This window comes from Durio zibethinus, chromosome 16 (assembly GCF_047325235.1).
Source record: "Durio zibethinus cultivar Kanyao isolate XHJ-2024 chromosome 16, ASM4732523v1, whole genome shotgun sequence".
NCBI lineage: Eukaryota > Viridiplantae > Streptophyta > Magnoliopsida > Malvales > Malvaceae > Durio > Durio zibethinus.
The window spans coordinates 25,323,105-25,346,329 of NC_143177.1; the positions used below are offsets into that span (position 1 = coordinate 25,323,105).

The 23,225-nt window shown below is 36.5% G+C and overlaps 4 protein-coding genes and 1 pseudogene across 12 annotated transcripts; 1 reads left to right on the top strand and 4 right to left on the bottom strand.

The window, feature by feature from the left end:
* Positions 1-399: 399 nt before the first annotated feature.
* LOC111298219 (cationic amino acid transporter 1 pseudogene) lies at positions 400-2,307 on the bottom strand (annotated as a pseudogene).
* Positions 2,308-4,415: 2,108 nt separating this feature from the next.
* Positions 4,416-8,000, bottom strand: LOC111298784 (cationic amino acid transporter 1-like). Its single transcript, XM_089745673.1, has 3 exons — positions 7,445-8,000; positions 6,857-7,272; positions 4,416-6,409 (listed from the first exon to the last, which is right to left on the bottom strand). Exons 2-3 carry the CDS (start codon positions 7,269-7,271, stop codon positions 5,037-5,039), a joined length of 1,788 nt encoding a protein of 595 aa, XP_089601799.1. The 5' UTR covers position 7,272; positions 7,445-8,000; the 3' UTR covers positions 4,416-5,036.
* A 962-nt stretch (positions 8,001-8,962) lies between these two features.
* LOC111298220 (cation-chloride cotransporter 1) lies at positions 8,963-15,364 on the bottom strand. 5 transcript variants are annotated; one of them, XM_022892994.2, is made up of 13 exons: positions 14,920-15,364; positions 14,694-14,843; positions 14,417-14,495; positions 13,790-13,881; positions 13,301-13,415; positions 12,999-13,099; positions 12,748-12,809; positions 12,255-12,479; positions 11,916-12,030; positions 11,264-11,458; positions 10,735-11,135; positions 10,424-10,585; positions 8,963-10,292 (listed from the first exon to the last, which is right to left on the bottom strand). In XM_022892994.2, the coding sequence occupies exons 1-13, from the start codon at positions 15,072-15,074 to the stop codon at positions 9,202-9,204; spliced, it is 2,943 nt and encodes a 980-aa protein (XP_022748729.2). In that variant the 5' UTR covers positions 15,075-15,364; the 3' UTR covers positions 8,963-9,201. The 5 variants fall into 5 exon arrangements, with proteins under 5 accessions (XP_022748729.2, XP_022748733.2, XP_022748732.2 ...); XM_022892998.2 differs by having other exon boundaries at positions 14,417-14,568; positions 14,920-15,056; XM_022892997.2 differs by lacking the exon at positions 12,748-12,809 and having other exon boundaries at positions 12,466-12,479.
* Positions 15,365-17,108: 1,744 nt separating this feature from the next.
* LOC111298786 (protein ALTERED PHOSPHATE STARVATION RESPONSE 1-like) lies at positions 17,109-21,449 on the top strand. 5 transcript variants are annotated; one of them, XM_022893512.2, is made up of 6 exons: positions 17,109-17,344; positions 18,180-18,820; positions 19,225-19,406; positions 19,688-19,908; positions 20,381-20,711; positions 20,832-21,449. In XM_022893512.2, the coding sequence occupies exons 2-6, from the start codon at positions 18,226-18,228 to the stop codon at positions 21,288-21,290; spliced, it is 1,788 nt and encodes a 595-aa protein (XP_022749247.2). In that variant the 5' UTR covers positions 17,109-17,344; positions 18,180-18,225; the 3' UTR covers positions 21,291-21,449. The 5 variants fall into 5 exon arrangements, with proteins under 5 accessions (XP_022749247.2, XP_022749246.2, XP_022749248.2 ...); XM_022893511.2 differs by having other exon boundaries at positions 17,110-17,451; XM_022893513.2 differs by having other exon boundaries at positions 17,110-17,397.
* Positions 21,450-21,740: 291 nt separating this feature from the next.
* Positions 21,741-22,832, bottom strand: LOC111298787 (photosystem I reaction center subunit psaK, chloroplastic-like). Its single transcript, XM_022893516.2, has 3 exons — positions 22,622-22,832; positions 22,448-22,528; positions 21,741-22,072 (listed from the first exon to the last, which is right to left on the bottom strand). Exons 1-3 carry the CDS (start codon positions 22,703-22,705, stop codon positions 21,845-21,847), a joined length of 393 nt encoding a protein of 130 aa, XP_022749251.2. The 5' UTR covers positions 22,706-22,832; the 3' UTR covers positions 21,741-21,844.
* Positions 22,833-23,225: the final 393 nt, after the last annotated feature.

Sequence of the window (23,225 nt, forward strand, 5' to 3'; positions counted from 1 at the left end):
TAAGACGAAAAGCAGTTGGCTTAAAGATGTGAACGTCTTCTATTCGAGTTTGAGAATGGATCAAAGTTTAAACGTTAAAGAGGCCACGAGAAACTCTTTTTAGGTTCGAAAATCTCTTCCAACAAGATTGCTTGGAGATTCTATATGATCAATGATTCAGTAGTTTTGAACATGGATAACTCTTTTCGCTCCGTACCCTCACTCCATGCTTCAGAACCATAAATTTTTCTTCTTAGATATCAGTGTGTTAGACTTGGAGTTAAATCAAGTTGAAATTCTTGGCATAAAATTATATTTTTAACGCAATAAGGTTACTGGCTAAGTCTGTACATCCAATCATGAAGCTGCATCATATGGGTTTAATGTTTATCAAGTACTTTAAGTGAATAAAATGTGACCAACAAAAAAAATATATTATAAACCCTTGAAATTTCGCAATGTGATCCAATACAAGTTGCATTCTAAGTGACCTCAGAAGTTTAAACAAATTCCCCCTAGGCCTCTGTTTCGGGGCTTGCTGCTGTAGCTGATCTTTCAGTCTCCTTAGCTGCATCATACGAAGCATGCAGTGCAATGAAAATATAATAGACCAGCAACAGCAATGTCCAGATTCCAAATCTCACAAACGACGCCCCATCGATTGAGGCCATGATGAACACATTAATGGCGATAGAAGCTGATGGTAACCAAGGTACTAGTGGCACCCCCCACAGCTTTGGTTTCTTTGCTTCCTTCGCCACCAGTTTTAGCCCAAGCGTTGCAAGGAACCAAATTGGGACTGTCACTGCATACCCTATCCATCCATTCTTTCCTAGCGCCCAATATGCAGCACTAGCGATTGAGGATCCTATGATCAGCACCAGGAATCCAATCAGCTTGTTTCTGTCAGAGCTAGTTGTCTCACCTCGAACATAGTACCGTCTAACTAAAAGCGCCAATGCAACAAATGAGAAAATAAACAATGTTGCTAAGGAAAGAAGGTTTGCCAGCACTTCAAGGCTTGTGAAGAATCCCAAAATGGAATTTAAGATGGTCATGACGATTGTAGCGTTAACCGGTGTTCCTGTTCTCTCGTTAATGGTTGCAAGAAATGGTGGAGCCATATGGGTGCGCCCTATGTGTGTGAAATAACGAGCTTGGCCGAGTAAGTTGGCTAGCAAAACCGTGGTCATGCCTTTCAATGCACCTAATGCAACAAAATAGTTGGCCCAGTTCATGCCTACGGCTTTGAATGCCAAAGTAAATGGTGCATTCACATCAATTTGGTAGTATGGTTGCATCAAGGACAATGTTGCTGCCAGAAGGCAATAAACCGTTATGATAACCAACATGGAGCCTATTAAGCCGATCGGAATATCTCGTCCGGGGTTTTTAACCTCTTCTCCAAGGGTTGCTACTCCATCAAACCCCACATAAGCAAAGAAGAGAATGGAGGAAGCTTTCAGAATACCACGTATTCCATTTGGGGCAAAATTTGAAAAATTGTTGGGGCTAGCCTTGGTTAAACCAGCAATGAGAATGAAAAGCAAAACTATTAGATGGATAATGGTGGCTATAGAATTGAACCTCGACGACCCTTTGGTGCTCTTACATGCGGCAATGCAAACAAGTACTGAAACAACGACCGCAATAGGGTCTAAATGACTGTATTCTTCAGAAAAGGATGAAACGTGAAAGCGAAAATTATTGGGGTTACGGTTGAACAAAGTAGCTAGATAAGAAGTCCAGGATCTTGCCACACTAGCACCAGCTACCGCATACTCAAACAGGATGTTTCCAGCGGCAATATAAGCAATGAAATCACCAAGCTCAACCCTAAGATATGTAAATGACCCTCCCGCAACAGGCAATTCAACAGAGAATTCAGTGTAACACAAAACTGAGATCAGAGCAGTCACACCTGAAATAAGATAAGAAACCACAACAGCAGGACCCGAATGATTCCTAGCAGCTTCGCCAGTGAGGACAAATATTCCAGCACCCATTACAGCTCCCATGCCAAACCAAATCATGTCCCACCAATTCAGAGTTTTCTTCATTTCATGCTGGCTACGAGCTCGCATTTCATTTAGCTCTACGTGGTCCGTGGAACGTGCCAGTAGACGGTCTTTAAGCCTAGACTTTGTGTCAGACAATGCATTGACATAGCTTGTCCAACTCTGAAATGACTTTTCTGGTAAGAAATCTTGTTTTGTGCAACCACATCCCCTCTTCTTGAGCCCATTATGATTTCCACCAATATCAGTTTCAGTCGCCATTAGTACTCTAAAAAAAAGTAAAATGTACTACCAGTAATGAGGAATTAAAACGAATAATTAACAGATATCGTTATTAAAGACTATTTGGAATATCAGTTTCATAATCATTGTTATAATTAAGAATGGGTTGGTTTGAGCAAGACCCATATCCAGCCTCATGGCTCTAGGGACCTTGCATATTGGGGTTGTTTTCGGCTCTACCAAGAGCCCAAATCCAAGGCCAGGCTGGCTCAATTGAAAGGAGTCTTGGTATTCAATAGGTCGTTTGGCCTTTTAATATGAAAATGTTGATTTATTGGCATATGTATTTAGGATTGGGAACTCTTGTGAATATGGTATATGTGGGCTTCTAAGGTATTTTCCATGAAATACTTCGGAAATTAAGAAATAAGAAACAACAACAGACAAGAGTTACTTCTCTCTTCTCACAATACTTTCAGTTCTCTTTGGTCTTTTCTAGAACTGATAAGATTATTCCCATCTAAGTCGCCTAAATTAAAGCGCAATTGACTTGTGACAGTTTGATAAAATCAAAGCCTTCATGACTTGTTTTGTTTTTCTTTTTCAATGATTTTTTTGACAAAATTAATAAAATGGGAAGGCAGAAAGCAGATTGCATGCATAATTTTTTCTTCCTTGACAGATTTGTTTTGGTCAGTATCAGAATAGGTTCGTTTGGTTTTTCTTTCTACAGCAGATAAAATAAAAATGCTTTGTTGTGAGAAAAGAAAGCATGATTTCGTGTGTGTGCCTGCTGAAACAGAGAGAGCAAAGAGAAAGAGAAAGAAATCATACCTTGAAAAGCTTGAAGGTGATATTAAAAGCTGGAGATCACGAACAGATGAAAAACAGCTATATATTTTAAAGCCTGTTAAATATACAATGAGACCATACAGGATTGGTAAAAAAAAAATGGTGAAGGCCAAATATATATGTGAAAAATAAATAAGGAAAAAAATAGAAAAAATATTGATTTTGAGAGGTGAAAAATATTGTTTTAAAAATAAATATGTTTTTAGAATATAATAAAATTTTAAAACTTTTTAAACAAAAAAAAAAAGTAATAGAAATAGTTATATTGAAAATTTTATTTATAATAAATGAATAAATATAAAATTTTATTCAAATGATTATAATTTTTTGTATAATTATAATTATTATGAATAATAATTTATTTATATTCAAATAATTATAATTATTTATCGTCTGATAATTATTTTTATTTAAATATAATTATTTAAAATATAAATAAAATTAATATAAAAATTAATTTTATTTATCAATAACTAAAATTTTCTATCTTGCCGTGAGAATTTTGTGACGCTGCCTTTGGTCCTTTTATATCTGTTGGTATATATCTAGCTAGCTCTAGTACAACATTTAGAAAGAGTCCTCTCATCTATGTGCAACTGGACTTCAAATTTTGTAATTCATTTTTTTTTTTTTTTTACTTTAAGACATTAATTTTTTTAACCTAAAAGAAAATAATATAACTTGTATACTTATGATTTGCCAATAAAATACTGAAATTTTAATTTAAGTGATCAAAACCTAAAGTAATAAATAAAAAAAGAAAGAAAGAAAAACAATTATTTTTAAGCCATAGAGAAATAATAAGTTGCCGTTTCAGTTTGCAGAACAACTAATTTCTCATAAACAGCTACCAAACTTAGATTTTATTTTTAAAGTTTCTTTCAAGTGCCAGCTCAGCCTATACACATATATGGCTTTTAATTTATTCGCCATAGAATAGAATTCATATATAATTAAGGATCATAAATATTGGATGAGTTATTTTTACATATAATTATTGATATATATATATATTATTGGAAGAATTTTGACCTCCTCCACCAACCCACTTCCAAACATTTTACAAAGGTTAAAGAACTTTATTTTGCATTATTGATTTTCAGTCAACTCCTCCCATATAAATTTTCTTTGTTAAATCATCTTCTTTTGGCTACTATACATATATTAATTTTAATAATTATATATGTAGACTGATCTTCCCTTATTATATAGACTTCCTAAAGCTAATTAAATATTAATTAATTGTAGTTAGGCATCATCATCTTTCAGAACGAAAGACCAAAATGATATATTGATGAACAAAGAAGTGATGGTGGATACTAAATATTGGGTTGGGAAAGATTAGGTAAAAAATAAACGACTCTAAAATTATTTTCTTTTTTAAAGATTAAAGCAAACAACCTTTCTAGTTTTTTCATCTTTCAACATGAGTTCTAGATGATCCTTGCTATAATAATATGCATGAAACCGAAGCTCTGGTAATCATATAATACTATTATAATCAGGTTGCCTTCTTGCAAGGCTGCTGGTTTAACATGGTATAAACAAATAAAAATTTTCAGCATCTGAACTTTTTTTGTTGATTAATTATATAAGCAACCTGAATTATTACAGATTATTTGGGGAAGAAATTAGAAGGAGATCAATTTCTTCACTCTTCATGTGAGAGGAGGTTGGACAAACCAATGTTGCTTACTTGCTAACCAGTGTGGAAAGCATGTAATTGCTTAAAACATTCAAAGTTCAAAATCTTTTTCAATACGATCTTTGTTCACAGTGATGAGTGAACTATTAAAGGAACCTGCCACAAACTGAGAAATTCATCTATTTAAACAAACAGTTTTGTCCTCGAGTAAGAAATTTCAAAATGTAGTCAATAGAAGAAGATCCCAACTACACACGCATTGTTCATTCTTGACAAAAACGAACAGTACTCTTACTAGAATTTGTAGAAGAATTGCTAGCTCACTTGGCATCTGAAGACATAACACCTTCTTCAACTTTCTTCCAGCCATCTCCAATCTTATTTTCTCTTGATTCCTTTGCCGTATCATAAGATGCATGTAACCCGAAGAAGAAATAGTAAAACAACAGCACAACAGTCCATATACCAAACCTTGTAAAGGATGCCCCATCTATTGACCCCAGCAGGAAAATGTTAATTGCAATGGAAGCCGATGGCAGCCATGGTACCAATGGGACACCCCATAGTTTTGGATTCCTAGCATGCGGAACGAAAACACGGAGTCCCAGAGTAGCTAAGAACCAAATTGGCACTGTAATCACATAAGCAATCCAATCATTGTCGTCACTTAGACCCCAATAAGTAGCTGTTGCAATTGAAGACCCAAGAATAAGCAAAATGCAAGTGATTAGTTTGTTACGGTCAGCTTTTGTTGTCTCACCACTTGCATAATAACGGCGAACAAGAAGAGCAAGAGCCACAAGCATGAAGATGAATAATGTTGATATGGATAGAAGATCGGCAAGAACCCCAAGATCTGTAAAGAAGCCAATAACTGCCGTTGCAGTAAGCATGATAATGGTGGCATTTATTGGCGTCCCAGTCTTTGGATGGACTTGTGCTAGCCATGGTGGCATCATGTGGGTTCGCGCAATATGTGTGAGATATCGTGCTTGACCAACGGCACTGACGAGCAAAACGGTTGTCATGCCTTTCAATGCACCAGCAGCAACAATGTACTTAGCCCATGACATCCCTACAGCTTGAAATGCTACTGAAAATGGGGCATCCTTATCAATCTGCTGGAATGGTTGCATTAGGCACAATGCTACAGCAAGCAAACAATATGCAGCAGTGGTTATTACCATCGAGCCAACAAGACCAATAGGGATATCACGACCAGGGTTTTTAGTCTCTTCGGCCATTGTTGAAACAGCATCAAAACCAACGTATGCAAAGAAAAGCACAGCCGAAGACTTGAAAATACCACGAATACCAAAGGGAGCAAAATTGCTGTAGTTTTTGGTGTCCGCTTTTGAAAAGCCAGCAACGATTATGAAGAGAATAACGACAGCATGGATGATGGAAGCAATGTAATTGAAGCGTGATGAGCCCTTGGTGCTGAGGACAGCAAGGACGCAGATGATGGACACGACAACAACGGCAATAGGATCAAGATGGCCATAGTCCTCGGGCATGCTGTGGACTACGATGCGAAAATCATCAGGTTGGTGATTACAGAGGGTGGCAAAGTAGGAAGTCCACGACCGGGCCACTGCAGCCCCCCCAATAACATACTCCAGGAGAATGTTACCAGCAGCAATGAAGGCCACGAAGTCACCTAACTCCACTCTAAGGTAGGCAAACGAGCCACCTGAAAAAAAAAAGAACATTTTGCAATATTAGCATGCTCATATCTCCAATGTCGTGTTCTTCCATGAATCAAAATCCTGGATCAGGCATTAATTAATAAAATTCTCGACCATTCCCTTATGCCCAAAACGGCCATTTCCCACCAACATTGCTACTATGCCAAAATTGAGGGGCCAGAATTTCATGGGATATTGAATATTCAGCCAGATTCTTTACTACTCTTTTTAACTTTTTACTGGGTAATTAAGTAAAGATTCTTCAAAGCCTATACAGATAAAATCAAAACTGAACTCAGTGACGAGCAACTGATTCCAAAAAAAAAAAAAGAGGTAATTTTAGATAAATATTGGCAAAAGAAAAATAAAAATCCAAGCTGAATTTTATCAAAAACTGACATTTTATTTATAAATAAATTAGTTATAATGGATAATTACTATAGTACTTTTACCTGCAACAGGAATTTCAACAGCAAACTCAGTATAGCAAAACACGGAAAGCATGGCGGAGACACCGGACACCATGTAAGATAAAACCACAGCGGGGCCTGCGACTTCTTTGGCTTGGAGTCCGGTAAGAACGAAAATGCCGGCGCCTATGACGGCACCGATACCGAACCAAATGAGGTCCCACCAGGAGAGGTTCTTCTTCATCTCATGTTGGCTCCGAGCCTTGATTTCCAGGAGCTCTGTTGAGTCAAGTGATCGGGTGAGCATCCGGTCCATGAACCGAGTGGGAGTTTCCCAGAGCGCTTGGACATAGTTGTCCCAGCTCCTAAACGACTCCTCAGGTAGAAAATCGTCTTTTGTGCATGAACATCCTTTTCTCCTGACCCCTTCGTCTCCAATTGCACCGTCCACACCCATCCTATTTTCCACCAAAAAAAAAAAAGTAAAAACCAATGCTCTTAATAAAAATTCTCACCTTTTCTCATAAACCAAACACAATGGAAGCAGAGATTCCACGTTAAGACCTATATATGTGTGTGTGTGTATTTAAACAACAAAACAAAATATTAACGATCTAGACGGAAAATAACCTCGTTTAAAGTAGAATTTATCCGATCGCCTGAGAATTTGTTAGCGGTGGCTTCTGATAGCAGTGTGAGAAGAAGAAGAAAGAGGAGCTTTTTTTCTAGTTGAACGAGGGAAATCTGTGAGAGCACGTGAGAGTTTTACATGGCGAAGCGTAAAAAGTGAAAAGGTTGTTTCTTGTTCATTTTGAAAGTCAAGAGAAGACAGTAAGTTACACAGTCTTTACATTTTTGTTTTAGTGTCGTAAATAACTGAAAAAACTGAGAAGGCGGGGAATTAATGTCCTAATGGTCTGTAATTGATGTTTTCCCGAATAATTAGCGGAAATCACCAAGTAAGAGCGATTGTCGACGGTGCAAAGTTGTCGGGCTCTACTCTACTACATGTATTTGGACGTCATCTTTGCATTTGTTGAGGTGCCTGCCATTGCCATGTACGGCTCTCACCTTCCATCTCTAGCCAAGCAACAGCTGAAATCAAAAGAGCGATTTATTGATTTGTAACATTGGATAAATGTCTAACAAGCTGAAAATTGATTGAACCCTAACTAATTTCTTACCCATTAATCCCATCATGAAGTGATTATATATATATATATATATATATATATGATTTAACGTTAAAATGCATATTCATGTACCTCTAAAGGAAAACAGGGACAGTCACAGCAACGTGCTTTGGAAAGTTTGAAACACCCAACCATGTTTCGTACGTCGACCTTGACAAATCCACGAGCCGAACCCACCACTCTGCCCCACCATTAGGTATAATTTTTAATGGTTTTCAAGAAATAGGGGTAGAGAAACAAGTAGATTGTCTAGTTTTTGATGTATAATTAATTATATATAGAAGCGTTATAGTATTCACAAAATTTTAAATTACAACTTGATTAGATTTACATAGCCGTGTACGTACACAGCATATAATACAAACGGAAATCAAATAGACGAAGGATGTATGAACAATTATTATTATTATTATTAGTAGTAAACAAATGGAGATTAGTGTGATGGATATGTAGCCTTCAAAAAGAGGGTAGTAGGTGTGATACTTTGGGAGATTCCAAAGTTTCTACCATTGCACTAATAGCAAGCGGTTGGCGGGGTGGAAAGAGTGGATACGATGGTATGTCCAGCTTTGAGCTTTCATCAGATACATCAACTGCTTCATGATCATTGCGGAATTTGTATTACGGTATGCTGGATGGATGGATGGATGGATTGATGGATGGATGAATTCCACAATTCTCGCTTCTCTTCTACAACTTTTTTTTACATTCACTTCCGAAATTTGCGTGGTTTGTTATCCTGTAAATTAATTTAATCTTAGCAACTTTTTTGTGAATTTCGTTTATCACCGTCAATTGGGTTTCAAATTTCCAGAGAACATAATGCAGAGACAGGATAAAGAAACTATTGCGAGTGGCCAAATTGGCAACTACAGCTGGTAAATGGACTTGAGCCTCTCTTTCCCTTTGTTGGAATTAAAAATGAACCCATCCACTATGGCCTACAAAGCAACAATACAGAAATTTGATTCTCCATTGAATATCAGTCGATCCAGACCAGAAGAAGTTAAAACTTCGGGCTCAACCCTACGCAAAAGGACAGATTCCGTAAAAAAAATTTCAAAGAAAAAAAAAAGAGCCATTGACCGGAATGGCTGAAAAGAATGAATGTAAACACTTTGACTACAACAAATCAATGGAAAAAACCTATATGAACACTAACACAATTACAGTCACGATTCAATCCTCAGGAAACTATGTGAATAGAGTTACAACATCTCTACGATACCCTCTTACCATTAAAAGCCTCGGCACATTTTCTACCAACAAATCCATATACTCCATATAGCAGTAAGCTGGGTGACTGACAGGAGGTGGCGGTAAGCTTACAAGCACGACTGCAGCCATTCTAGAATATTTTAATATTGTTGAATTCAGCTTCAGAGTTGTATAGAGAAACTTCTCCGCTTGTTGCTCGTTCACAACTACAGGCTTTCCATCAGCCATCAAAGGGGTCCCTTCTTTTTCTGCTGCTGCTTTTATTTCTGCCAAGTAACCAGCTACCCGCTGCTGAGCAGCGGTAAATGCCTCCAATGACTCATCTTGCTGAGATCCACCTTCTGTTTGCACATCCCATGACTTAATCGTTATAACAATCACTTCAGCTTGCATACGAAGATCATATAGAAACTTCTTAACATCAGCCTTGAGGCCCTCCGCATCTGAATCCTCCTCTGCAATGCAGAAGACCTGAATCTTACAGCTCTCGAAGCTCTCTTTTGTAAGAAGAAGCTGTGACAGAAGAAGCATGAGACCGCCATCTCTCACAATCCAATACAAATCAATGGTACCATATTGCCTTTGATACTCGTTAGGCCATTCATCAAGGCCCTTGACGATGACAACTGCCTTATTTGCAACAATACAGTCATTAATTATACCAACAAATCTGGCTGGGATTTCTTTCAGGTTCTCACGACGCCATATTTCTGGGTATCGCATAACTACAATATTGGGCTTGAGGTTGCCAAGACCCATGGTCTGCACAATTCCACGGAAGCCTTCAGTCATATTGGGTGCTACAACTATTTCTGCAACACCTTCACAGTTCTTGTAGTTAATGTAGGTATCAAGTTGCTTGCAGGCAGCCTTGGCATCTTCAGCACGTTCATGATAGTCCCCATCTAGTATATTGACAAATATGGACATTCCACGGCCTTTCTTCTTCATGCAGTTGGCAAAGTCAGCAAGTTTCGGATGGCAAGGTACATTTTCTGGCAGCTTACCCCAAGGCCGGCAGAATATGAGAGGAATGGGATACCAGTTCTTTGGATGAACTTGGTTTGCTACAAAACAAAACAATACGTCAAATACAGGAACACAAGACGCATGCTTACGCCTATATGCACAAAATACAAGTAGAGCATGCATATACATGGAGACACACAAATGGTTAAGATATTCATAATGTAAGTACCTCCCAGGGATCTAAGACTGCGAAGGGCTAACTGAAAATATGCACTTTTGAAACCATCCCCCCAGTCCCCAGCTTTTCCTTTAATGCTCACATAATAATATATGAGGCTGGCAAGGGCCAGAGACACTACAGTGAATGACCACGAGATCAAGAACATTATCACTACAACAAACGAAAGGAAACAAAAGAGATGTTAGCATCAGCCTCCAATGAAAATACAATGCACAACTGCATGCTAATATATAGGATTTTTTTAACGTAAAGGGACACAATGTTAAATCCAAGATCGCACAGTATGCAATGAAACATACCTATACAAAGTGATGCTCCAAGGAGAGAGAGGCTCCAATGGTGAAATTTCCACCGAGGACGCCAACTGGGAGCATCTAGAAGATCCAGAAGGAAGCAAGACAAGTTCACACCCGTATAACATAGAAGGAAAAACATAGTTACAGTTGGGGTGATAAGATCCAGATTCCCAATAATGACACATCCCATACAGATAATAGAAGTAAAGAGGGTGGCGATGTTAGGCTCACTCCCATCTCCAACTTTGAAGTAATTGAGAACAGGAAGAATATCATCATTAGCTATTGCTGCAAGAAGGCGAGGGGCACCAGTCAAGCTTTGAAGAGCTGCACCCAAAGTTGAAAGAATAATTCCAATATGAATGATAGCCGGGAAAGGCCAAGCTATTGTAGCAGTAAGTAGCCTGCATCAAAGGTGGTTTAGCATTACAACAATATCTAAACCTTAAATCCTAAGAAAAAGAATGCACAAGGGAAATGATACCAGTATAATCCATGGAGAATTTTAATGTGAGACAAGAAAATATGATACCTGTCAGTCAAAAGCTTATCTCTGGTGGCAACAGCTCCAAAAAGGAAGACAGAAACTAGATAGAGACCAGTAGTGGCAAGTGTGGCTGCCAATGTCCCAATGGGGATTGAACGCTGAGTGTCTTTAAGTGAGGCTGATCGATTTGAACCTGCCATGATTCCAGTTACAGCTGGGAAAAAGAGACCGACCAATGCACTGAAGAAGCATATAAACAAACAAGGAGTTAGAAACTCCATAAAAGAAAAACATCCATTTCATCAGCTTTGAGAAAAAAAGTTTGTGGTTAAAACATATCAAAATTTGATAGTAGGGGAACAACATTTTCCTTTTCTTTGGATAGTTAGATAGGTGGAGGGAGATGGATGAACTTGTTTTCCCCTTTTAGATTAGCAGTATGGCCACCTATTATGCTTAGAATCTGTTTCCTCCAGACCTCCATTATCAAACAATTTTCAATACAATTAGGTGAATGTGTGCTTATTGGTGCCATATCTGTAGGATCAACAACAGGAATTAAACACAATCAAGAGACAAACTAGTCCTCCAGAAATAGTACCTCATCCTTTGATCATGTACAACTTCAGAATCCAATCAAATTTAACAAAATTTAACTCTAGTAAGTACAATGCTAGGAGGCCTTGAAGATTCTTACTTGAAGTTCCAATGCACCTTTCCTTCAGCATCAGGGATACCAGCACTGTTTGTATTCTGATAATCTGAACTCCAGTTATCTTTAAAGCTTTCCAAACTTAAGCCCGTAACACCAGCTGTATCAAACATCACAAGTAACACGTTTCGTATATCCACAATAACAAGAATAACATGCACACTCAACAAAGGGAAAAATTTAGATAGATTTTGAGGAATGACATATGACTTGCACCAAGCAATATGGCACTGTTGTAAGGAATCAACTGTGCAATTTGTTCTCAGAGGCAAAATGAGAGAAAGAGAGAGGGACATAGAGGGCAAAAAAATATAAGACACTAACATTCAAGGTCATCCTTCTTCGCCAAAAAAACCCCAATGAATATGCAAAATACTGAGAATAAAACGGGCACAAGGAAAGCAGGGGCAACCCGATTGATCATTTTCACCCCACCAAACACAATAATGCAAAGGATGATAGTCACAACAATCCCATAGATTTGCAAGTCATGTGTACTTATACTCTTTATTGGTTCTGATACCGTGCCATTCACCTTTGTGGTGGTCTCTGCATTGAATGAAGGAGGATATTAGAAATGAATTGGTAAAAGATTCATTTTAACACTTTTGAATCTATACCGTGACTAATTGCTACCAAAAACCAGTAAGTACCATACATAACTAAGTTATCAGCTAAAGACCAGAACAACAAGCATCGAGACAAGAGCCTCAAAATCTTTAAAGTAATAAATAAATTAGAAGAAATAGAAAAAGTAAAAAGATTATAAAGATAAAACAAAATGACTCTTGTGCTGTCAATAGTAATTAACTGTTACCAGTAAAAATCCCCGCAGAAGGGAGAGCTTTTAGAAAGGTTTCTACAGCTCCCAACACATAACTACAACCACAACCAAAAGCACGTGGAAGATACCAGTATTAGAATGAGTAGAAAATGTTGTTAAATACTTAATACATTATGCTATCAAGATAGCAGAATTCATGGTAAGCAATTCCGTTATATTACATCCTTAACTATGCACAAAATAGTATTATAAAAATAGAGAAAAGGACCAGAAGATACACTTACAGAGCTCCTGCAACTGCATTGCCAAGGAAGAAACATAATCCAATGCTAACTCCAACCTCGGGACCAAGGGCACGGCCAATGAGATAATATGGACCACCACCCTAGCAGTAATTAACAAGAAAATCATTAAATTCAGGCACACAATTAGTTAGTGACAGAAATCTCCAAAATTGAGGTAACAACACCAGAATTCAACTCCAAAGTGAACCATCCACTTAAGACATCACGATGTCTATGATATCAGAGCAATATGTGAACTGAAAAATGACTGTCAAGGATATATAATTATAACAAATGTGTACCTTCATTGCTCCATTAGTTGCAATAGCACTCAATGATATTCCTGTCAAGAAAGTACACAGACCACAAAACGATACCAACAGCAGTGATTCGCCAATGCCACCCATACCAATAATCCTGCAATTCACACAAATGAACCTTAGCAACCAAAATTACCAAATCTACCTATTTTACTGCATATGTAACCATTCCAGGGCATAAGTCAGGATTGATTCTTTTTTTTCTTGACTGAAAATCCTCTTCTTATACCATAAAAAGAAAAGGACCCAAATATATGTCTGTAGCACATATATCAAATATAATGCAACAATATCTTGTGAAATTCAAATTATTGAAAAGAATATCAGCTTAAAATTCAAAAATAGCACCATTAATTAGAAACAAAGCACACATTCAATTTATATTTGCACATGCACTTCCCCACATGCATACTGAGACAAAATAAAGGTGATGCACAAGTTAAAAAATTAACATCAGTACATAGGACTTACCAAGAAAAACGGATATAGTAGATTATACCCAAAATACTTTGTAAGCATGGTACAAATACCCCCATCATTGTACCCATTTTGACATCAGAGGGCTGCATGATGTATGCACAGAACATGGAGCAGCATGAGAAGACTGTAAAGTACAATTTCCTATGTTTCATTAAGAAGAGAGGACAAAAAAAACAAAGAATGACCTGATACATGGTATTTCTAAAAACGGTTGCACATGAATAAATTTCTCAATACTTGCTACTATTTCAACCAAGTCAGACATAATTAACAGGCAGGCACTGATTCAAGGAAATTAAACAAGGGTACCACTTCCTTATGTTGACATTCCACATAAATTAATTTCTCAATTATCCGTCCACAGAATTTCAAACAAGTCATACATAATTGACGTACATGCCTTGCAGGGAAGGAAATTAAATAAGACTACCTTTTCATTCTTTCATCATACCAGAAATCAGAAAAAACTCAAAAACTAATAATAGGGTAATACCATAGTCTCACCCGTTATGCAACGTTTTTATTTTATACATGTCTCTAGTTTATTTTCTTGGCTGAAGCATAACAACATTGATGTTGATGATGAAACACAATGCAAATAATGAAGGATGGTACTACCTTTGGATGCCCATTGGTGATGGAAACATCTTCACTATCTCTAGGGCTAGAGGGTGCCGGAATTTGCTCTGCTGTCATACTGGAAAACAACCCAAAAGCAGATACTAATCATAAGTTCAAAAAAAGGCATGCCAAGGAAAATTTTCCGGCCACTGTAAATTATTAAGTAGTTAATTACAATTCGAAACATTAATCAGCAAGTACAAACATGAAGCATATAAAAGAAGATTTGAGCAAAAAATGCAAGAGTAAGCATTAATGAAAACAAATCACATACCTTTTGAGACCAAGAATATTGACAAGAGAATCAAAACCAAACAATTCCAATTTATGTTCCCTGTGGAGACCATTGACCCCATCATTATCAGGAACCGAACCTTCCCTTCCTTCGGAACCCAACTTCCCCTGCGTTCCTACTTTAATTTTCCTGCAAATATATATACAATCATCGAATATGAGAAAAAAAAATGTCAGCAAAAGAGAAAGAGAGAGCGCGGAGTTACCTGATGGAAGAGTGGGAATCGGAGGAGGAAGATCCAGGATCCATGGAGGACATCTCGAGAACGGCGCGATCGTGAGGCCTCACGGGGCTGTATTTACGGCCGCCTTTTGCATGAAAGGCTTCGTCTCCGCCTCCTTCTAAATCTCCATTATTCATTTTTGGATTTATTTTTTTTTCAAAAATATAGTATGGATCTAATTCTTTATATTCGGATCCAAAAAGGTAATGAAATGCCCAATTAGCAAAAGATAGGCAAGAGATCCCAGAATTAAATCTGATTCTATTTATTTAATAATACAGTAAAATGGGGACGGAGAAGCTTTTTCCTTTTTTTTTTTTTTTTTTTTGATAAATAGGAAAAAGATAGAGAAAACGTCCCTGAATGGAGTAGAGAAGAGCGAAGAGGAAGCTTCGCGTGAACTTTTTTTTTTGAAAGGGTTTAGATCATTTTATCTTGTCACAGCCGGGCCCTTTTAAAAGTCTGGTAGATATAAAAACAAGATATTAATGTGTTGAATCTTCAATACAAACATGACAAAGATGTAGAATAATTCAAAACTTAAAATTTTGCGTGTCTTTCAAAACACACACTTTTGCATAAATTTCAGGTAAAGATGAGGAGGATTGAGGGGAGAATAATAATGTTTTCAATAAAATGACAAATGGCGAACCACGAAGTCATGAGCTTGGCCTGGCCAAGTGAAAGAAAGATTATGTATGTATGTATGTGTTAGTTAACTAAGTAGTTGTAGTTAAAAAGGTGATAAATATTCGGATTAAATTAATTTATTTTTTTTGAATGATACATAATATAATAAATTTTTAAATTTTAATTTAAATTTGAATTAAATTTTTTTAAAATAATCAATTTAAATTAAATTTTATTAATTTAGTTGATTCAGTTCAATACTTTTTAAATTTTAAATTTTGATTTTTTATATATAATTTTAATAAAAATTTTAATATATTTAAATAAGTTTATACATAAAATAATTATTTTTATTTTATAAAAATTTTAAAAATATATAATTTGATTTTTTTTTATATATTTAATATCTAATTTTGATCTTAATTGAATTTTAAAAAAAATCGATTAGAACTGAAATATTATAAATTTAAATCAATTTTCGATTTTTTCTTTTTTTTTTTTCTCTAATATTTTGGCATGGTTAACTTAGCCGGGTTGGTTGGTCTGATAGGTGAACCTGTTAACTCGGCCGAAGGGGCCTCTATCGGCCCAAATTTTAGTCCAAACCGAAGACATAGAGCCAAGCCCAATAGTCGAAAGGGACGACAAACATAAATGGATGTCATGATGTTCATAATTTCAAATTGGTTTTAGAAATTGAAAATGGATGGTGTGAAACAAAAAAGAAAGGGGTAGAAAGGAAAGAGAGAAGAAAGGACCCGAGAAAAGCCAAGAGCCGAAAGGAACAATAAAACTGAGAAGACGAATCATCATCATTCGCCAAAAAAAGGGGTCTTACAAAAAGACCTGCTTGCTTTTATAAAGGCTTAAAAGCTGGCTTAAGGTTGGGGGCTTTTCGATTAGAAGTTGGATTTCATTTTATCCTGTTAAAGAAAGATAAAGATGTCCACTTGATCCAACCGCGATTAAAAATACACGCTTGTGTTTTCTTCTTTTAATTTTCTGACGTGGCATATACTTAAAGAGAAAGCAAAAGAGAAAAAAAAAATTATTACACGTAAATTGGTAAAATATATAGTTAATGCGCTCCGTCAAACTCTCTCAAAGCTAACTACATTAACCAAAATAGGCGTTAATAAGAAAAAAAAAATCATGTCTCTAGGAAAAGGAATATACTTTATTTCAAAACAGATTTGGATTTTTTTAAAATTATAAAAAAATTAAATCTATTTGAATATTTTTACTATGTAAAATATTTAAAATTTATATATTTATATCACATTTTATATAAAAATTTTATATTTTAAAATTTAAATTTTATCACTATCATATATTTTTTAATATTATATTAATTTCACATTTTAAATTATCATAAATAAAACAATTCTTTACAGCATTATCAGGCTAATTTGCGCAGGTACCCAAACTCTAAAGTGCGTCGTCAACGACTGACGTGGACCTTTTTAAAACGTAATAATCTTACATTAGGCAGCGGTCATGACTAACGTGGAAAGAGCTTTTGTTTAAGTAAAATACTCATTAAACAAATTAAAGCAGGAAAGGAGGAAAAAAAAAAAGGTAAAAGAAAGAGAAAAATAAATGTTGGGACTTGGGAGGAGAATTGCTAAAATGCGCCAGTGATCAGCACCTTCTGCTTTGGATGCTTCTCTCATGCTACTGGGCTCTGTCCTTGGATGTCAAGCTCACTTGCTTGCCACTTCTTTCTCTTACTCTTAGAAAAGCTAACCAAAGCAAAGATCTTTCAGGTTTCTTTCTGGTAGGGAGTTTTACAGCTTTTTTGAACAGCATTGCTCTCATTTCCCTTCTATTGTGAGTATTGACGTTTCCAAACCCAGAACCATATGATCCTTGTTTCAGTAATAGGTATATTGGTTCCTTTTGTTTTTACTGTTTTCTTTTTCCAGCAAAAAACCAATAAACTATATATATATATATATATATAAAAATAAAGAATAAGCAAGTCTCTATCTCTGCCAGTTTCTATTAAAGATCATCATTTTGGCTGAGAAACCTTGTTAGATTTATCAAGTTAAAGGGCATTAATTTGAACCTTTTGCTACTTTATGGGTAGGTGGATGGTGATATTTTACTAAGAAACTGGTTATTCTTGTTTGGTAGTCTTTTTCTTTTGGCTAGTATGAGGCCTTTGATCTCCATAAAAGTAAGGTACGAAATTCCTATAGAAGCAACAAATTGTGGTTAGGAGTATCATTTTAGCCTAGGTAACTAAATTACTTGAGGAGAAATCACTCCTTCCTGCGTAATTTGCTGCTGTTTTGTCAATTTGTGTGGTGTAGAGATCTTGAGATTGATCGATCGCTTTGCCATGGTTTCTGTTATATTTGAGCTCCTTGAATTTCCAGGAAAGGAATGCATATATGTATGAGAATTGCAAATTTGGCTTTTAGAGAACTTTGTATTCGTTTTTTTTTTTTCCTATCACTGTGATCATTTCAACTTAATGGAACCAGAATATTTGATCAACCTTAGAAATTTGCTGGGATCTTACTGTTCTTTTTTCAAAATTATAAGCCGCATTTATGTTGTAGAAAATTGAGTTTGCTTTTGTGTTTACTGTATTCTATGTGCAGGTTAAAGTAGAGAAGGCGAATACTTTTGTGGTCCCTGATTGAAAAGATGGGCTGTGTTGCTTCAAGAATCGATAAAGAAGGAAGGGTGAAGGTTTGTAAGGAGCGGAAAATGCTTATGAAACAATTGGTGGGATATAGAGGAGAATTTGCAGCTGCCCAGTTTGCATATTTAAGGGCATTGAGGAATACTGGTGTAACTCTTAGACAGTTTACTGAGTCAGACTCGTTGGAACTTGAGAATATCTCTTATGGCTTGATATTGCCTCCTCCTCCACCGCCACCTTCTTTTGGCCCTGATTTTAGAAAGGCTGTTGACAGTAATAAAGGAGAAGCTGCCCAAGAAGAAAGCATAGAGATTAATCAGGGAGAGGAGCTTGTTGAAAATACTGCAGTAAGTCCTCTGCCTGAGAAGCCTCACCCTGGGGAAATTGTTGATGATAACTCATCAATGATGAGCTGGTATAATAAAGACTCTCCAGATGCGGCCATGGTAGTATGGAAGAACAATACTTTGGAGGGAATTATAAAGGAGTTAGATGACTATTTTCTTAAAGCATCAGCTGGTGGGAAGGAAATAGCTGTTTTTACAGACATCAACATAGGGGACAATTCTGTTCCATGGAAACTCAACGAAAACAAAAGTAAGAAAACCTTTCAACAATTCGTTTATTTATGTTTATCCGTTTCCTATTTTTATTTGCTGCTTGACTTTTGTTAGTAACAACTTTGATAGGAAGTTCTGTCTGATGCAATTGACTGCTTCTGCAAGCACATAAGAGCTTCAAGTTTTTATCACTTGCTATTTGCTAATTTACCTTTGAACGTCAACCAAAGGTGGAACTAGATCTACCTTCATGCTTTCTGTGCTTTTTGCCGTCTTGGCAATATGAATCCTAATTCAGGCCTTAAAGTGGATTCTAATGACTTGTTTGCTTCGGTTATTATTATTTGATCTTGTAGTCAGTGATTTGAGCATCAAATAGCCAGTATCTGGTAGCTGCATTGTGCTCAATACTCACTATTTCTGAACATGTCCACACTACAGGGAAAAGGAGCAACTCTGCAAACGTTTTTAGTGCATTGTCATGGAGTTGGTCTTCTAAGTCCCTTCAGTTTGCAAGATATTCTCTTCAATGTGGATCTAGTGATCCATGCATGCCTGGAGCTCATTGCATTACTCTTGATAAGCTATATGATGCAGAGCAGAAGCTTTACAAGGAAATAAAGGTAAGAGTGATACTTAGCCTGCATCTTGCATTGATACTTGAATTTGTGAATAATTAGAATTTGCTATTTGATTGTGGTTTCTCCGTCAAATTTTTGTTACCTTTGGATCTCCCTATTCATTTACGTATTACGTATATGGTTTTGGTGCGATATCAGAATTTCTTCAGTGCCTGGATGTTAGTGTATGATGACTATTTTATGACAGTGCTTTGCCTCAGTTTTTATTTCCATGTTCTATTCTGTGCAAATGTTTATATTGTAATGGATAACGGCATTTGTAGGAAGAAGAAATTACCAAATTGGAGCATGAAAGGAAATTGATGTTGCTGCAAAAGCTAGATGAAAACCATGACCGGACCAAGACTGAGAAAATCCAATCAAGTGTTGAGAATCTCAAGACTGACATAAGACGCCTGCAACATTCAATAAGTATAAATCGTTCATCTATATTGAAGCTCATTGATGAGGAGCTTTACCCCCAGCTGGTGGCATTAACTTTGGGGTAAATTTTGGTCACTGTGCTCTACTTATTTTAACTTTTCTTATTAAAATTTAAAATGGGTTTGGTAATAACTAAATGGAGAATAAGAAATAATTATTTTTCAGATACTCCAAAAACGTTGCATTCCTAATGCAAGAAGGTTTATAATTGGCTGTCATTAGGTTCCTCATTATCAAAAACAATTTAAAATGATTTGATATCTTTCCTGACCCTTATTTTCGAAAGAACTTTCAAAAGGTGTTGTGAATCCATAATTCAAGGAAAAAACCATAAGAAGTATATGATGAAACCTTCTTAACTATAATTCCAAATTAAATCTATCTTATCTTTCCCATTTCAGTTTCCAACTGAAATTGTCCATTGGCCTTTGGTAGTCTTCAATAGGAAGATTGAATTATGATTTACATCTATGTAGTGTATGAGGTTGAATTATTGTTTTTTTGCTCAAATTCTCCAATCTTCCCAATTACAGGCTGATGGACATGTGGAAAATGATGTATAAATCACACCAAGTTCAGAACCATATTTCACAGCAGTTGAATCATCTGACTGATAATTTAAACGTGGACCTGACTACTGAATCCCATCGTCAGGCTACAGCTCAGCTTGAAAGTGAGGTTTCTTTCTGGTACCACAGCTTCTGTAAACTCATAAAATCTCAGCAAGAATATGTAAGAACGCTCTGTAGGTGGATCCAACTCACTGATTGCCTTGCGGATGACCACCAGCAGAACCGATGCTTATCTGCAGTTAGTAGGATCTGCGAAGAATGGCAGCTTGGTTTTGAAAATTTGCCTGATAAGGTAAACTTTCCCATGTTCTTTAAGTATTAGGGATGTGTCGCACAAGCAGCTCCTGGACTAAAGTATCTGGTCTCATGCTATCATCTGGAGTTATCTCTTACTAATCTATTGTGCTTGCAGGTGGCTTCAGAGGCCATTAAGAGCTTTTTGTTGGCCATCCAATCAATAATCCGACAGCAGGCTGAGGAGTACAACCAGCAAAAAAAATGTGCTAAGCTTGAGAAAAGGTTGCAGAAGGAGTCAACCTCATTGACTGAGATGGAGAAAAAGGTCGAGCGAAGTGTAGCAGCTTCAGACATGAACTCCACTCTGAGCCCCAAGCATCCTTTATCATTGAAGCGTGCCAAAACTGAAGCTTTAAAGAAGCGAGTCGACATGGAGAAGGGCAAACATCTGAACTCAGTCCAAGTTTGCAAGACAATGACTTTAAACAATCTGAAAACTACGCTTCCCAATGTATTTAAGGCATTAATGGGATTCTCAAAAGCTTCTGCTCTGGCTTTTGAGGCCATTCATGGCCACACTTATACCAAAATTCCTTGTAATGAATCAGAAACTCAACAAACTAAATTTGAGTGAATTGTGGAATTGTATGAAATGCTTTGCGGCCGGAATTGTCACTACTCAATATGTGAGTGAGCTGAACAGAGGGAGAGAAAGCGAGAGTACAGGGTCTTTGCTAATTATTATTATTATTAGGCTGGTTTTGTTAATTATCAGGATGTTGACTTTTGGAAATGTGCCTTCTTTTCTGTTGAAGTCTTAAAGAATATTGACTTGACAGTTGACATCGTGCAGAACTTCACTGAGGATAGAGAATAATGACATGGAAAGAAAACCATATGTGACGCTAGCAATTGTTACTTTCATGATCCAACATGGCTGTCTAGCGACAGGAGAATCCTATTTAGATCAATGATCAGTCGGCTCCTGGTGCCAATAACCGGAAAATGCTTCCTGTGAAGTCGCTTATCTAGGGCTTCTCATAATGTTCTTGGGACGGATAAAGGCGATAAAAATGGTTACAACTTAGACCAATAAGAAACCCCAATTATTTGGTACAACAATGCATTTTTGGTGCAAACATACAGGAATGGTAGAGGAGCATCAACACAAAATGCCTTTTTTTTTTTTTACAGAGCACCGATGTTCTTAAGGCCAAGAACAACCCCAACACCAATAATGTGGCCAACAACGCCACAAGCCAAAGTGTCTGCAAGAGTAAAACCAGTTGGGTCTCCAGTCTGCAAGCCAGAGTCCCTTACTAGGAGCTTCAGTCCGGCAGTGGCCTTCCTGTTTGCTGATGGAGCCAACCCAAATCTCCCAGCAAAGAGCATCAAGCTTGTTGTTGTCACCATTATCTGCATGTCCGATACCTCCAATTAATATTATTAGTCACCCTCACAAAAAAAAAAAAAAACAAATCTAAACAATCTTTTTGAAAGCTACAAAAGCATTAAAAATAACTAGTGAATACTGATTGTCATCAGAAATAAAATGTTGCAGAATTGGATGTCATTTGGAACAAATATTAATTTGTGACAACTGATCAAATTAGTATATTCTTTCAAATATCTACTTTAGTTGGTTTTTTTTTTTTTTTGTCCTGTTTGGTACTTAAATCATAGTTGTTTTTATGCTGAAGTTCAAGCTTCATAATAAATATATGGTGTTGAATTTAGTAAAATATAGGTAGATGAAAAAGGAAAATATGGCAACGTGAATGAAATCCTGACCAGATTTGTGGGAGATCCAATGAAATCACAGCAAGCACCTAGAGCACCCTTTGCCTTGCGCCTCATTGGTTGAATTGCTGCCTGCAGTTACCGAATAAACTTGGAAGATTTATGACCTGAGCAATTTATACTAAACCTACAAAACCAGAAACCAGAATCAAGTTCAAGGATCACTAACCAGGCTCTTAACTGGACTGCAGAAATTTTGGGTCTTAGCCCACTGAACTGAGGGAGAGCAGTCATTGCAGTAGCTGACATTTGCTGATCTCAAATGATAAACAGAAGCAGCTCAATGGTTCTGTGATCGATCCCTCTCTTTCTAGTTTGATAAAGTTTAGTTCATTACTTTGGGTTTAAAAGGGTCCATAAAACTTGCTGAGACTTGAGCCACATGAGCAACCTGTGGCTTTAGAAAGCCAGAAATGGATACGCTTATATAGTCGTTGAAGACTTGGCATTGCCCCATTGGGGTTTTTTCATTTGGATAAAGTTATGCATTATGCAAATGCTGAGCTGGGGAAGCCTGGAACTGTTACTTAGATTTCACTCTTTTTTCACTGGTTAGATCATAGATGTCATTTTTCTATGATTTTCTATTTTAATTTCTTGGGCAATTATTCCAACCAAAGCGTCAGTTTTGTATCTTTACTTTCTTTCTTTTTTTTAAAAAAGACGTTTTACCTATTAGTTTTTAATAAAATTCACTTAAATTTTGTACTCAATCATGAGCTACAATCATACTAACATTATATATTAATTATAATTATATTATAAAATA